At 35.7% G+C, this 16,252-nt stretch overlaps 9 protein-coding genes across 9 annotated transcripts; 5 read left to right on the top strand and 4 right to left on the bottom strand.

Annotated features, from left to right (window-relative positions):
* Positions 1–383: 383 nt before the first annotated feature.
* On the bottom strand, positions 384–2,273 carry YKU80 (ATP-dependent DNA helicase YKU80; the record flags this gene model as incomplete). The annotated part of the gene is made up of 1 exon (XM_001647428.1): positions 384–2,273. One exon carries the CDS (start codon positions 2,271–2,273, stop codon positions 384–386), a length of 1,890 nt encoding a protein of 629 aa, XP_001647478.1.
* A 336-nt stretch (positions 2,274–2,609) lies between these two features.
* PMU1 (putative phosphomutase) lies at positions 2,610–3,506 on the top strand (the record flags this gene model as incomplete). Its single annotated transcript, XM_001647427.1, has 1 exon — positions 2,610–3,506. The coding sequence occupies one exon, from the start codon at positions 2,610–2,612 to the stop codon at positions 3,504–3,506; it is 897 nt and encodes a 298-aa protein (XP_001647477.1).
* Positions 3,507–4,145: 639 nt separating this feature from the next.
* Positions 4,146–7,790, top strand: MYO3 (myosin 3; the record flags this gene model as incomplete). The annotated part of the gene is made up of 1 exon (XM_001647426.1): positions 4,146–7,790. The coding sequence occupies one exon, from the start codon at positions 4,146–4,148 to the stop codon at positions 7,788–7,790; it is 3,645 nt and encodes a 1,214-aa protein (XP_001647476.1).
* Positions 7,791–8,191: 401 nt separating this feature from the next.
* Positions 8,192–8,914, top strand: SHE2 (She2p; the record flags this gene model as incomplete). The annotated part of the gene is made up of 1 exon (XM_001647425.1): positions 8,192–8,914. One exon carries the CDS (start codon positions 8,192–8,194, stop codon positions 8,912–8,914), a length of 723 nt encoding a protein of 240 aa, XP_001647475.1.
* A 387-nt stretch (positions 8,915–9,301) lies between these two features.
* MED11 (Med11p) lies at positions 9,302–9,649 on the bottom strand (the record flags this gene model as incomplete). The annotated part of the gene is made up of 1 exon (XM_001647424.1): positions 9,302–9,649. One exon carries the CDS (start codon positions 9,647–9,649, stop codon positions 9,302–9,304), a length of 348 nt encoding a protein of 115 aa, XP_001647474.1.
* A 306-nt stretch (positions 9,650–9,955) lies between these two features.
* Kpol_1018p154 (putative peptide hydrolase) lies at positions 9,956–10,870 on the bottom strand (the record flags this gene model as incomplete). The annotated part of the gene is made up of 1 exon (XM_001647423.1): positions 9,956–10,870. One exon carries the CDS (start codon positions 10,868–10,870, stop codon positions 9,956–9,958), a length of 915 nt encoding a protein of 304 aa, XP_001647473.1.
* Positions 10,871–11,213: 343 nt separating this feature from the next.
* Positions 11,214–12,635, top strand: Kpol_1018p153 (uncharacterized protein; the record flags this gene model as incomplete). The annotated part of the gene is made up of 1 exon (XM_001647422.1): positions 11,214–12,635. One exon carries the CDS (start codon positions 11,214–11,216, stop codon positions 12,633–12,635), a length of 1,422 nt encoding a protein of 473 aa, XP_001647472.1.
* Positions 12,636–13,232: 597 nt separating this feature from the next.
* APL2 (Apl2p) lies at positions 13,233–15,404 on the top strand (the record flags this gene model as incomplete). The annotated part of the gene is made up of 1 exon (XM_001647421.1): positions 13,233–15,404. The coding sequence occupies one exon, from the start codon at positions 13,233–13,235 to the stop codon at positions 15,402–15,404; it is 2,172 nt and encodes a 723-aa protein (XP_001647471.1).
* Positions 15,405–15,541: 137 nt separating this feature from the next.
* SPC24 (kinetochore-associated Ndc80 complex subunit SPC24) lies at positions 15,542–16,252 on the bottom strand (the record flags this gene model as incomplete). The annotated part of the gene is made up of 1 exon (XM_001647420.1): positions 15,542–16,252. A coding segment is annotated over one exon (711 nt), but the record flags the coding sequence as incomplete, so codon positions are not given.

Here is a 16,252-nt window from a genome sequence, read left to right as displayed (position 1 = left end):
TCTCAGTCTGGCGAACTTTTTTTTTCCATTATTTTAGTGAGAGGACGGGTGATTCTGTTCTGTCCGGGTGGATGTCATCCGGACAGGAGAGGTTTTCTCGGCGAACGGGCCTTGGTGGACCGCGACCGGCTGGCACTGGCGTCAGGGCTCCTGCCTATAATATATAGAAGGATGGACAGTAATACATACATTTCATTTATTTTATAATTAATTATTTAAGATGTGTTGTTACTTGTAGTGATACATGTATCTATATCTTGATCCATTGTTTATAAAAACTATTTATATGTGGATTTGGAATACATGGAGCGGATCTCGATATGAGATCGTATCGATGGGGGGATTTGGGAACCGAAGGAGTGTACAGAAGAGAAAAATATTGTTCAATCTCTTTTACCCTTGGCCAACAATTCCTCCAGAGGTGGTATCGGCTTAACTTCCCTTTGTGTAAGTATTGTTTGGGTAGTGGAGGTTTCTTTTTCGTCAACGACTTTAAGTTGGAGCAACGAAAGTAAGTCTGTCACGTTACTTTTGCCGGTTTCGTTCAATTCAATCGGTAATATCTTTCTTTCAAGGGTCTCTGAGATCATGGGGGTCTCGAATGTTTCGTTATGGTTGATTAGTTTTTGATGGATCCATTCCAGAAGTACTTGCTTCTGGAAATGAATATCAATGGCCGGAACAATCATTGGATCATTGTCCTTAGATTTGTTGTCTCTTTCTTCTGGGAAAAACAAAGTTGTGTCCTTTGCTGTTTCTCCAATTGAAGAATAATATTCCTTTGTAGGAACACTTGGTATCGCATCCATATCCATATCATCGACAAAATTTGACATCATTGAGTCGATTTTTTTTTTTTTTTCAATATTGGTGTGTAATTTCTTGCCTGACGTTGAATAACGTTCAGTCAATTTTGGGAAATCTGACACACGCTCATCTTCAGCAAATGGCAACCTGTTCAATATGAACACTCTCAAATCTTCAGATTCGTCGCCAATATTCTGTTTGAATATATGTGGTATAAGGGCACACATTTCAACTTCGCTATTAGGCTTTTGAACATATCTAACGATTGCTACTTTATCATTTTCAATCATGACATCTACAAATGCCCCCATAGATACAACATCTGCCAACGTCCCCATTTTTGTATCTGCAAATATGACTCTTGATTCAGAACTCAAGTAATATCTTGGTAACAAATCTTTATCGAGAAACCCACGAATATCAATGCCCGGACTGGTCTTGTAAAACCTTTCATCTGAAATCGAAGATGGCAACACTACATAGTCTGTCCCATACCGATAGGCCTTTGAAATTGAGTTGGCAGAAACACTAACTAATTTTTTACTTTCCTCACCTTCTTTTTTATCTTCTTTACTGTCTCCAATAGGTTCAATTTCATATTCGACAACTGATTTAGTTGGTATATAATTAATTCTTCCTCCTTTATCAGTATCGAGTTCCTCCTTGATTACGTTTTTTCTGGATAAGCTAGTAACAGCCTTTGTTGCTGGGAATCCTTCCACCTTAATTGCTATACTATTTTCATCCCTAGTTTCTGATCTAATAATATCCTTATGGCTCATCTGTTCTATAATATCGGCACCTAAACGCAATTTACCACTGAACACACGTACTGGCTTTACAATTGCTGCCTTGGGTAAAGATATTTCTTCTAATAACGAATGGATATCATATATGCTAGATCCAGGAAGTAATCCCAATAATTTCCCCCATCTTGATTCATCAATCGGTGCCAACTTTGTCTCCCTACAATCGATGAATATGATTCTTGCATCCAACTCTTCTACAAAAACCTCCATTTCCTCATCAGTAAGGTCTAAACCATCTATGTCATCAGTGAAGATAACAATCTGTCGAAGCAATTTACGTTTATTAAAATATTCCTTCATATTCAACGAAGTAACCAGCAGACATTGGACCATAGAAGAAATATCATCTTCCAATGTTTCATCACTTGAACCACTAATCTGATTTTTTACCTTATTAATAATAGAAACTAGACCTATCACATCAGAAGAAGTAATTGGTGCTATAAAGGGTTTAACTTCAAACACATTAGGAATATCTTGAGAATTTGCAGTGACTGGAGAATTACCCAAAAAACAACTGATATAATCAGTTTTCCTAGCCTTCTTGACCTTTGCTAATAATGTATACTCCAAATATGCCATTGCTTTAGACACATTATGGTGTAAAACCATCGATGGTGAAACATCGATGATGAACACTGTTGCTTCGCTCCCCATCTCTCAATTCGAACCCTGGAACAATAAGTCACAGTCACAAATATAAAAAAACAACACTGACAATTATAAAGAGTCAACCTGAAAGTATAGCTTTATCGAAACCCATCTTTATAATCTTTACCTTATGCTTCACTTTCGAAATGAGTTAACTTCCTTTGGTCTGCTCTTAAACTTTTCGAAACTACATTCCGGAACTCCTAAGCTTAAAGGTATCTCTAAAACTTAATCAAGAATAACCATAACAATAACAGATCGTGATCTGGACTTTGTTGGGATGCTTTGATCAGGTACAGATTTTGTTGCAAGAGAGGGTTCAGTTCAATAAAAACATATATAATGACTGTTGGAACGGAGAACTCAGCTTTTAAAGCTTTACCTGGTTACTTTCGTGCCTATGCTAAGAGGGAGGATGAATCTGTGGATTCTACTGAAGTGAACCATTTAGAACTTCTCCAGAACGATTCATGGAGGGATCTTTATGAGTCTCTTCCTGAAGATACCGACACACATCATTATAAGTTGGTAGTTTTTGCTAGACATGGTCAAGGTTACCATAACGCTGCTATTGAAAGATACGGTGAAGATGTCTGGAATGCCAAATGGGCACTTTTAGATGGTGATGAATATGGGAATTGGGTTGATTCCAAGTTGACTCCTGTGGGTAAGAAACAAGTTCAAACCACTGGTGTCAATGTTTTATATCCTTTGACTAGGGAGATAGGATTTCAACCGCATGCTTTTTTCAGTTCGCCAATGAGAAGATGTCTTGAGACATTTGCAGAATCTTGGAATGCCTGTTTCCAACAACTTTCACAAGAATCATACGAAGAGACAATTAGAGTTAAGATTTTGGAGAATATGAGGGAAACTTTGGGTAGACACACTTGTGATAAAAGAGTCGATCATTCTACTACAGTTTCCGAGTACCAACCTTACTCTTTGCAAAGCGGTCACACAATCCATTGGCATTTCGAGGAGGACTATCCAGAATTAGACCAACTGTGGTTATCAGACTACAGGGAGACCGTACCAGAGATGGATACTAGGGTGAAATCAGGTTTAATTCAGATATTCAAAAGCATTGGAAAAGAAGAGAAATTCATTTCTGTCACTTGCCATTCTGGTGTAATTGGAAGTGTTTTAAGAAACTTGGACCACCCTAGAGTGGACAATTTACAAACAGGTAACCTTGTTGTAGCCGTTGTAGAGGTCAACATTGAGCAATTGAATTAATCTCACAAATCGGATTGTATGGATATTTATAAATATACAAACAGTCTCTTTTATTTTTTTTGTTTTGTTTTGAATGTACTTTAAAAACGACAGATTCTTTCAAATTTCACGATTATATACATAGATACATAGAGGGTTATAGAAGATATAGATATGAGTTTAGCGGTTTTGCCCAATAAAAATTATATTTATCCCCATTAGAATTTCTTGTTTCAAAGGTGTGTCATCATCTTCAATTAATCAATTTGAACCCAATCCTTCCACTGGAAGTGTCATCCAAATTATAAGTCAACACGTTAAGAAAAACCAAATACGTCGATATGCATATAGAATCACATTTATAATGATAATGCATACTCATTGAAGTCATCATTGATGTTGGAACCAGCCTTGTTTGTATATTACGCTAAGCCTATACTAATCATTTCGTTCACAATGATATGTTTCGGAATATTGAAAAGGGGCAACAGCGCTTGAGGTCAAATTAGAGCTGAAAAATTGTAATATAAAGAAGTTTAATATAGAATATAAACGCAACTTGAATGAAATAAGTTTATTTAAAGGATCTTTTTTTATATATTGGATTCAGAGAGACCATCGACTAGTTTTTAGGGATACAGGATATTTTAGAACACGGGTATGGCAATTATCAAGAGAGGTGCTCGTAACAAGACCGCTCAAGAGCCGGCAAAGAGGTCAGCCAAGATCAAGAAGGCAACATATGATTCAGGAAAGAAGAAGGAAGTTGGTGTTTCTGATCTTACATTATTGAGTACTATTTCTGATGAGGCTATCAACGAAAATTTGAAGAAAAGGTTCACCAATGGTACTATTTACACATATATTGGACATGTGCTTATTAGTGTCAACCCTTTCCGTGATTTAGGTATTTATACCGATGCAGTTTTAGAATCATACAAGGGTAAGAATAGATTGGAGGTGCCACCACATGTTTTTGCCATTGCTGAGTCTATGTATTATAATTTGAAAGCATATAATGAAAATCAATGTGTTATTATTTCAGGTGAATCGGGTGCTGGTAAAACTGAAGCAGCAAAGAGAATTATGCAATATATTGCATCCGCCTCAGAATCCAATTCTGAATCAATTGGTAAAATCAAAGATATGGTGTTGGCAACCAATCCATTGTTAGAATCGTTTGGTTGTGCAAAGACTTTAAGAAATAATAACTCTTCAAGACATGGTAAATATTTAGAAATTAGATTTAATAATCAGTTTGAACCTTGTGCTGGTAACATTACAAATTATTTGTTAGAAAAACAGAGAGTTGTCAGTCAGATTAAGGAAGAAAGAAATTTCCATATTTTCTATCAATTCACTAAAGGTGCATCCGAAAATTACAGACAGACTTTTGGTGTTCAAAAACCTGAACAATATATATATACCTCAGCAGCTGGTTGTACCTCTGTAGACACTATTGATGATGTTAAGGACTATGAAGATACTTTGAAAGCTATGCAAGTGATAGGTTTGAGTCAAGATGAACAAGATCAGATTTTCAGAATGTTATCTTCCATTTTATGGGTTGGTAATATTTCATTTGTTGAAAATGAAGAAGGTAACGCTCAAGTTAGAGATACTTCTGTTACTGATTTTGTCGCATATTTATTACAAATCGATTCTCAAGTTTTAATGAAAGCTCTAGTAGAGAGAACTATGGAAACAAGCCACGGTATGAGAAGAGGTTCTGTCTATCACGTCCCCTTAAATATCGTACAGGCTACAGCTGTTAGAGACGCCTTAGCTAAGGCTATTTATAACAATATGTTCGATTGGATTGTCGAAAGAGTTAATATTTCCTTACAGGCTTACCCTGGTGCAGACAAATCCATTGGTATTCTGGATATTTATGGTTTTGAAATTTTCGAACATAACTCATTCGAACAAATTTGTATTAATTACGTTAATGAAAAATTACAACAAATCTTCATTCAATTGACTCTAAAATCAGAACAAGAAACATACGAAAGAGAGCAAATTCAATGGACACCAATCAAGTTTTTTGATAACAAGATTGTCTGTGATTTAATCGAATCCAGAAGACCACCTGGCATTTTTGCTGCCATGAATGATTCTGTTGCTACCGCTCATGCCGATTCTGATGCAGCTGATCAAGCATTTTCTCAACGTTTGAACTTGTTTTCCACTAATCCTCACTTTGCTCTAAGATCAAACAAGTTCGTTATTAAACATTATGCTGGTGATGTCACGTATGATGTCAATGGTATTACTGATAAGAACAAAGACCAATTACAAAGAGATTTAGTAGAATTGATTGCTACATCTTCCAATGCGTTCCTGCGTACAATTTTCCCAGATAATGTTGATAAGGATTCTAAGAGAAGACCTCCTACAGCTGGTGATAAAATCATTAAAAGTGCAAACGAATTGGTTGAAACTTTGTCAAAAGCTCAACCATCCTATATTAGAACAATTAAACCAAATCAAACTAAGTCACCAAATGATTATGATGATCAACAAGTTTTACATCAAGTTAAATATTTAGGTTTGAAGGAAAATGTCCGTATTAGAAGAGCTGGTTTTGCTTATAGACAAGTTTTTGATAAGTTTGTCGAAAGATTCTATCTATTGTCTCCAAGTTGTTCTTATGCTGGTGATTATACATGGCAAGGTGAGACTTTAGAGGCAGTTAAATTAATTTTAAAGGAAGCCTCTATACCCGAAAAAGAATATCAAGTCGGTGTTAGTCAAGTTTTTATTAAGACTCCAGAAACCTTATTTGCCCTGGAACATATGAGAGACAAGTATTGGTATAATATGGCGGCTAGAATTCAACGTGCTTGGAGAAGATTTTTGCAAAGAAGAATCGATTCAGCTACTAGAATTCAACGTGCAATTAGGGAAAAGAAAGGTGGTAACAAGTACGAAAAATTACGTGATGAAGGGTCAAAAATATTGGCAGCCAGAAAAGAAAGAAGAACAATGTCTTTATTGGGTTTCAGAGCATTTATGGGTGATTATTTGTTATGTAATGAGCGTAAATCTAGAGGTGCATATATCAAGAAACAAGCAGGAATTTCAGACAAAGTTGTATTTTCTATCAAAGGTGAACAGCTTCAATCCAAATTTGGTAGATCTTCCGTAAGAGTGAAAAAGGTACTCATCTTAACCCACAGTCATCTATATATTATTGGTCAAAGTATGGTTCAAAATTCTGTACAATATACCACAGAATATAAGATAGATGTTAACAAAATAGCAGGAGTCAGTATGACTAATTTACAAGACGATTGGGTTGCAATTAATTTATCAAACTCTACCCAACCTGATCCATTATTACACACATTCTTCAAGACTGAATTGGTCACACAGTTAAAGAAATTAAATGGCAGAATACAGGTAAAAATTGGAACAGTCATTGAATATCAAAAGAAGCCTGGTAAGATGCACAAGGTCAAATCTCAAGTTTCTGAAGCAACTCCAAAGTACAATGATAACTATAAATCAGGTACCATTTTAGTTCGTCGTGGTCATCCAGCAAACTCTCCACAAAAGAAAAAGCCAAAGAAGGGTAAAGGACATTCAAAACATCATAGTACATCTACATCAGCTCCTAGAAGTTCTGTACAAAGCTCTCAACCAAGTGCTCCAGTTTCAAGGAAAACAAAGAAACCAGCACCACCTCCACCAGGATCGAAGAAGTTGTCATCATCTGTAGCCCAAACTGCATCACGTCCACAGCCAGTTGCCAACTCTGCTCGTGGAGCTGCACAACCACAAGCAACTCCGCAGCCAGCTCAAGTGACGCAACCACAGCAAAAGAAGGTTGCACCACCACCACCACCTCCACCTCCAATGCAATCGTCAGAACCCAAATATGAAGCTGCATACGACTTCCCAGGTTCTGGTTCTCCTTCAGAATTACCTCTAAAGAAAGGTGAAGTTGTCTACATTACAAGAGAAGAACCAAGCGGTTGGTCCCTGGCCAAAACTTTGGATGGCTCAAGAGAAGGTTGGGTTCCAACGAACTATGTGGTTAAACACCAAGGAGGTTCTGTACCACCTCCACCACCGGCACCTGCTGCTGTACAAGCTACTCAAGCTGCTAATGTTACAAGCACACCAGTTTCATCTAGCCAATCTGAAACTGCAACAACAGCAACACCTGCATCAGTAGCAGCTGCTCAACCAAATTTCAGTGATGGTCTAGCATCTGCTTTAGCTGCTAGAGCAAACAAAATGAGAGTCGAAAGTGACGGTGAGGATAACGGTAACGATGATGATGATGATGACGATTGGTAATCTCTCTGCCAGAAGTAAAAAAATAACAAACAATCCATAAGTAACAAATTACATTTTTTATATAAAGAACAACTGTATAGATCAATAAAATTTATTCGTTTTACCAAGTTAGTCATAAAACAGAAGACTGTTTCTAAACTAAGTTATCAATTGAATTATCTTTCTTTCATGGTGGTACCTGGTTTAATTCTTCTTTCAGCGACCTTTGCAGGACCTCAGTCGGCTCGGATACGAAACTTTAAAAGCTCATCAACATCATCTATTGATTTAATGATTTAAATGAAAACATTAGAAATGTTATAAGAGAAAGTCTTGATTGGTATTGACAATCAGGTTTCTACTTATACTGTGTTGATTCAACTGATCAGGAGCTTATTACTATATATTTATATATACCAAATATGGCAGAAACAGCAAACAATGGTGAATTACAAAATGTTACTTTAAAAGATATATTCGAACAGATCAAAGAGGTCTTTTCGACCTATATCTCCAGTTATGTTCATATTTTAAACAAGTTTATTGGTATATTACGTAAAGTATCCACTATGAGATTTGAGAGATCAACCTTAATTAAGTACGTAAAGAAATTGAGATTTTTCAACGAAACTTTGTTAAACTATGAGTTTCCTCTATTGACTAGCTCAGATATCACTACAGTTAGATTACAAGTGAAAGCAATAGGTTCATTCTTTATCAAGTTTTTAGAGATGCAAGATATACTGAACTATTATTTGACTCAATCAGTACAGAATGAAGTTATTTCAAAGACTTTGAATTATAAATTGAATTTCCCAGATGCTGCAATCGAACGTATCGAAGACAGTTATAATCATTTTGTTAAGTTTACACAATGGATGATGCAATCCTTGTTAATTGATGATGAATTGTCTCAAATTGAAGTAATCCAATTTTCAATAAAATGTGCAGTTGAAGATAATGTTGATCTTACTCAAACTACAAACATTTTTCTACAAGAAGTTGCCCCTGTCGAATCATTAGCAGAATATATGGAACTTTCTGAAGAATGGGTTGCTATCCTTAAGGATTTGATTGCAAGAATGGAGAACGAATTTTCTTTAGCTGTTGTCCAATGGACTGAAGCCACTGAAAAGAAGAAATAAATTTCGAATGATTTATAGATTACAATAACGCACACACACAAACATATATATATGTGGCAGCAACATACAATACATAACTTTTAATCACATTAAGATACAATTATATAGTTTAATCAATAGACAATTTTATGACAATTCTTTTGATATAGACACCATTGATTCAATCTAGTTCAATTCAAATAGGAAATGAACAATGTTCTTTCTTTCAGTAAAGAAAGACTGAAATTGAAATAGAACAGATCCAAAAAGGCTCCAACTTGTTGTCCCTGTTTATGAACTTAATGCAATTTATATTACCCAATCTTGTAAGTGCAAAGGCTCCACCAGAATCTCTAAAATTGACACTAAATTTCCGAATGATTCAGCCTGGATCACCTACAAAAACTATTAATCCTCCTTCTTATCGTTCAAGATATCCTTCAACAGACTAATCTGTTCTACTAGGACATCTGTATCTTGACCCAAGGCTTTCTTATTAACATTAATTGGAAGAAGTCTTGTCCCTATATTCTCATCTAACAATTGAATCTCTTTACGCAAATTAGTGGTAGCAACATCCAAGTTTAAATAAAACTCTTTCAAATGTTCTTCAAACTGAGGTTTTACCGTGCTATTACCTCTTTTCAATTCACTATAACTATTAACTATTTGCGATGTTTCTTGCAATAATGAACAAAGCTTCAAATCAATCTCATTCAACGATTCCAATCTTTCTTGAACGTATTCTGGCAACATTTCTATATAATTCAACACAGACAATCACAATTAACCTATTCCCAATGTCCCAATTCTTTTTCAACCCTTTCTTTGTACAGGTTCAACCTTTATACTTCAGTTATTTATAATGGTGATATTTTTCAATTTAAACAAATTTCGATACCTGAGACGATTTAAGAGCCTTGACCATAACCAATACTAATAGACAAACCTGAAAGTATATACAGTATACAACAATCCATAAGATTCTTGTAACATACGCTCAACAAGATTTAGTTAATTATACAACTTATTTATTTTTAGTTAGAGCTATCTCTTTTTCCTTCATTTATGACGTTTTTTGGCAGAACTTGATCCTAACAAATCAATGATACTTCTCTTTTTAACCTTTGGAGTCTCAGGTTGGACAATTTCTTCCTTTTTAACCGGACTCTCTTCTGGTTTGATTGGTATATCTTCTGATTTGATCTCAGACTTAATTTCTGCTTTCACTATAGGTTCCTGTTTAATCAATGCATTTTTATCCTTCATTAAAATTGGCTTTGTTAACCTTGACCCTTGATTAGCAACTTTACCCACATCAGCTGAAACTTGGTAGCATAGTATTGTTTCTGGGTTGAACTTCGATTCAAGAGTTTCCTGCAATTCCTCCTGTGTCCACTGTATCTTCCCATTATTTAACCAAGCATCCCATGCCTTTGTATGAGGTTCTAACACTACTGGCATCCTTGGATGAAGCCATCTCAATTCCTTAGGAGCATCATTTGTAACAATACTATAAGTATGCATATCAACAGATTGAACGTGATCGTATAATCCTGCAAGAAACATCAACTTCCCATCTTTTCTCGTTATGTAATATGGTGTCTTTCCCTTGCCATTGGTTTTCCATTCATAATACCCAGATATAGGTACCACACACCTCTTCTTATTGCAACAGCCTTTCCATATCTTACTCTCTAATAAACTTTCAACCCTAGCATTGAACGTACTGTAACTTTTGAATTTAGTAACATCTTTTGTCCAATGGGGAATCAACCCCCATTTCATATAACTCAATTTACCCATGGTATCACCTTCGTTACGATAAACAGCACCTTCTTGAGTAGGCGCAATGTTATAAGCATCAGTATGTCCACCATTATCTGTTTCATCAACAGTATTAATCTCTAGATTAAAAGTACCAATTTGTTTCGACAAATTCTCACTGTCATAAGCTAAAGCATAACGACCACACATGGCTAGTTCAACAATCCCTTTTCTAATAAACCAAATATTAACCAATAGAAACACCCAATTGACCAGGTCCCACTATAAATAGGCCTCTTGAGTACCATTAAAGTCGTAATTTGATCAAAGACATCTTATCTCATGTCACCTCATCTCATTACTTTTATATATCCTTTAATTTAATGACCTTTCGGTGATGATTTATAAAAGTGAAATTTTACACACTAATCGACACTTTAGGATTGATGAATTGAAGTGAATTGTGGTGATACAAGGAGCATTACAGAGTCAAAGAGGTTATCAGATAGTTTACCGATCATTTTATTATTTGGTTCCTTGATTTTGTTTGAGTATGTTTGGTGGTTTAGTCAGGAGACAGGGATTAAGGAGATTACCATCTTTAAGAGGAGCAAATTTGGTAAAATCTAAGGTTATCCCACCATGTAGACGGTTGATTCAGACTACTACTGGTGCTGCTAACTTTGAGAGAAACCAGAAGATTCAGAAATGGGTCTTGTCTTTAGTTGGGGTGAGTTTTGTCAGTTATGGGTTATGGTGGTACTATTGGCCTCATAATCCATTTCCTACCTCTGTAGCTACGATTTTAAGGAAAGGTTTATGGGCAGAGAGTGACAAAGAGAATTTTGATTATGAAAAGGCCTTGAAGATATATATTGATGCTCTGGATGAGTGCAAACATTTGAAGATGGATCCAATAAGTGATGAATATACAGGGATCGAATTGAAAATTGCAGAGATGTATGAAAAGCAAATGATGTTCAATGAGGCAAATGGAATCTATTTGGAGTTATCGTATAGGTTTTATGATGCATTGACTAAACCGGGTTTAGTTCCTGAGGACAGAAGACCAGATTTGATAAGGAGAGATCTTAGAGTTCTAATCAAGTCCTTAGAGATGGGCAAAGATATTTCAAAGGGAAAGAGAAACCTTTTGTCGCATCTATTACTAGCACAAGAAGAAATTTTGACTAGATCTCCAGAGTTGAAAGAGTTCTTCGATCAGAGAAGAAAAAGAACTGAAAAATTATTCCAAGGTAAAGTGTCAGAATCTGAAGAGTTCAAGACTTTTGTTAACAGTGAGAATATCAAGTTGAATGACGAAGGATACATGATTCTAGACCTTCAGAAGAATAGTAGTGCTTGGGAGCCATTCAAAGAAGAATTTTTCACAGCAAGAGATCTGTACACTGCATATTGCCTATCTGATAAAGATTTAACAGCTGCTTTGAGTTGTAAGATGACAACTGTAGAATGGATGATCATGGCAGACATGCCACCAGGTCAGATTCTACTATCTCAGGCTAATTTAGGTTCTTTATTGTATTTACAATCTGAAAAATTCGAGTCTGACATATATCAAATCAATTTAAAGTGTGAAGAAGATGAAAAATTAAAAAACGACAAAACAATAATCAAGGCATTGAGGACTTTAAACAGAAACAAGGAAACATGCCAAAGCATGGCAACACAATGTTACGATAGTGTAGTGCAATTTGCCAAGAAGAATAATAAATTAAGATTCAATTTAAAGGACCAACTAGACCCATCTGCAGCACAAGCAATCGCACTATCCACTTATGGTCTTGGTGTACTAAATTTACACAATGGTGTGCTATCTAAAGCTGAGAGATTACTAAACGATTCAATAAGCATGGCTAGAGAGATTGATTTCACTGAATTGCTCAAAGAAGCAGAAAACGAATTGGACAAAGTCAATAAAGCAAAATCCGAAAGAATGGATAAACAAGAATAACGAATCATGATAAAATAAAAAACCATATATGACCTGAATAAAATCAATCAGTAATCAAATGAACAAATAACATGTAAATATTGTTCCTTTTAGTACTTTATTACCTTCTGCATTATCTTCAAAACAGCAGCACACATCTAAACAGAGATCTAAAAAGGAATCTGACGAGGAACTGAAACATTTTATTATCAATACAAATTCTGGACAAGTAGCTCCTGCTCCATAAGCAGTTAATGCTGACATCTAGGATCTTTATAGTATTATTTATTGCCTTATTCTTATATAATGATGAGATTAATAGATAAAACACACATCGTATTTTGTGATCTCGATCTTGATATCTGATTTCGAAATCCAAATAGCAATGAAAAGTTTAAGAAGAACTGGTTAAACAAGGTACATACATCTTGTTTAAACAAGAATAAGTCGACAAGAATTGGCATTCAGGATACTCTGATTAGGAGGCTAAGATATTTAGGAGGTATATTCTTTTGTATAGGATTGTTGTTTTGGTTTGTTTTGGGAAGCGACAGTTATTGGGATTGATAGATAGAAGTATATACAAGGTAATTTTTGGAAAACATCAAATAAATAAAAATGCCACCTTTGGATAAGAGGATTAAAAAATTTTTACAGAATTCTATTCGAGTAGCCCCTAGGATTTCTGATAAAGGTGAGTTAGGTGAACTTAGAACCGGTCTAGTCTCTCAGTATCCTCAGACTCGTAAAGATGCGATCAAAAAGACTATTCAGCAGATGACTTTAGGTAAAGATGTGTCTTCCTTATTTCCAGATGTTCTTAAAAATATTGCCACTAATGATGTCGAGCAAAAGAAATTGGTTTACTTATATGTGATGAATTACGCAGAGACCCATCCTGAGTTATGTATCTTAGTTGTGAACACTTTTGTTACCGATGCACAAGATCCTAACCCTTTGATTCGTTGCATGGCTATCAGAACTATGTCTATGATCAGAGTTGATAAAATATTGGAGTATATTGAAATTCCACTGCGTAAAACTCTTCAAGATGATAACCCATATGTGAGAAAGACAGCTGTAATATGTGTAGCAAAATTGTTCCAATTGAACAAAGAACTTTGTATTGAATTGGGTGTTTTGGAAGATTTGGTTAGTGCATTAGATGATTCGAACCCAATGGTTGTTGCCAACGCTACTGCTGCTTTGACAGAAATCAGTTGTATGGATCCTACAGCTGTCTCGCTCATCGATTTGATAAGTTCCCACTTCTCTCAATACTTATCCGTTTTGAATGAATGTACAGAATGGGCAAGAATTACAATTTTAACTGCATTAACAGAATACGATGCTAAGGATTCTATTGAAGCGCAAAATATCGTTGATCGTGTTACAGCCCATCTACAACATGTGAATCCAGCAGTCGTTCTAGCCACTATTAAAGTAATCATTAAAAACCTGAATTTAATACAACCACAGGCTAACGATATTGTGATCATGAAGAAATTATCTTCTGCGATGGTATCATTAATGTCAACACCACCAGAAATGCAATACGTTGCTCTAAAGAACATTAGAATTATTTTAGAAAAGTTCCCAGAATTACTAACGAAAGAATTAAGAATTTTCTTCATCAAATTTAATGATCCGTTATATGTTAAATTAGAAAAGATCGAGATTTTGGTAAGATTGGTTGATCCAAGTAATCTAAAACAATGCTCTTTACTATTGTCCGAGTTGAAAGAGTACACAATGGAGTTTGAACCTGAATTCGTTTCAAGATCAATAATTGCTTTATCACAATTAGGTATCAAATACTCTGAAGAAAACTTCATAAGCAAAGTATTAGATATATTATTGGAACTTGCAGAAAATCAAGAAATCTATATGGATGATTGTTGCGTTTCGATGTGTAATCTTTTAAGAAACTGTCCCGACAATGAGCTAATGATAACCAATGTCTGTTCTTTATTGAACTCGTGGTCTGACCCAGAAGCAGTTTTACAAAGGGATGATGCTAAATGTAATTACATGTGGTTAATGGGCCAATATCCTGACAAGTTCCCATCGATGAAGTCTAAGGTGGCTGCATTTGTCCATAATTTTTCAGAAGAAGAGCCATTGACACAAATGTCTATATTATTAACTGTTGTAAGATTGCATAATCGATTAGAAGGTTCTTTATTACAAAAGATATTAGAACTGGCCACAACCGACACACACGAGATAGATGTGAGAGACATGGCGATGATGTACTGGAGATGTTTGTCTATGCCTAATGCTGATAAATTAATAGAACAAATATGTCAATCGATGCCACCAAAGATCGAGAATACATTAGATAAGTTTTCACCTGAAGTACTAGAAAAACTGTTGTTGGAACTATCCACGATAAGCTCTATATATTTCAAGCCAATTTCTGAAAACAAGAAACAATACTCATTGCGTCAAAAAGTGGTGAAGGGGAAGCACCTTGACGAATTGAAAGACCTCGCCAAGTCAGAGATAGCACAGAATGCGAACGAGGATGTTCTTCTTGATTTCGACAACGACGATGATGACGCCAACAACTTGATGAAAGGTAATGGATCGTCAAATCTATTGGAAGAACTAGACGATCTGTTTAATTTTGGCAGCGGCAGCACAAACGAGAACAAAGAAGAAGAAGAGGAAGATACATCTTTGAAGGATCCCATGCAAAATTTGAAATTGAATGGTAGTGGGAGCAGCAACACCGGAGGTGAACCCACTGCCTCATCAAATACCCAAGACTTGTTGAACCTGTTCTAATAAAATTACATTAAAATTAAATATACTGTATATATATTTATACATATCTATAAATAAATAAATATATAGATAACAACAATTAAGATAAGTTCTATGCATTAACTCGAGGATGAGGATGAGGGAGAGGAGGGAAGTGGTTAGTATTGGTATTTTTGTTGAAGCTTATCCCAAATGTATTTGGTGAGGAAGTAACCACTGAGGTTGTTGTCTAATGGCAATACGTCGAATTCGCCGTTTTGCAAATGGATCAACACTTGGTTGTTTTCGGAATCGACTATGACCCCCAAAGATCTGTACAGTTTCAGTTTCAACAAGTTGGATTTAACGACTGGATCTTCGAGAGCAGTTTCGAGGGGAGCAGGAACAGGAGAGGTGGGTGTTGTTGTTGTGGTGCTGGTGGTGGCAGCAAGAGAACGTTCAGCGTTGACCAAGTTTGTAATTTTCGAATCGAGTTTCTTTCGTAGATCGACGACGCTGTTTTCCAAATCTTGCAAACTGTTCAATTCCAGTTCCAAAGTGTTGTTTGAAGAGAATTGGGAAGCTTCATTCTGAATTCTGTTCAAATCCGAGACGAGTATCTCTATGGCGGAAGAAGTGGTGTCTATGTTCAACGTAGTTTCGGATATTTTAAACCTTTGTTCATTGAGCTTATCCTTTGAGAGTTGGTTGAGAGTGTTTATGCTGTTGTTTATGTTTCCGATGGAGTCTATGTCTTGTTGTATTCTGAAGCTTTCTCGTACGTCTCGTAGGAGTTCGTCAGGGTTTTCGACGAGTTGTGGGATCATGTTTTTCTGTGGGGGGAGGTTTGATCTGGATGGGAGGTGATGGGATGAGTCTTGTTTTGATGA

This window comes from Vanderwaltozyma polyspora, genomic scaffold, assembly GCF_000150035.1.
Source record: "Vanderwaltozyma polyspora DSM 70294 KpolScaffold1018 genomic scaffold, whole genome shotgun sequence".
NCBI classification, from domain to species: domain Eukaryota; kingdom Fungi; phylum Ascomycota; class Saccharomycetes; order Saccharomycetales; family Saccharomycetaceae; genus Vanderwaltozyma; species Vanderwaltozyma polyspora.
The sequence above is the reverse complement of the archived record's forward strand: the minus strand, read 5'-3'. Positions and strand labels throughout refer to the sequence as shown.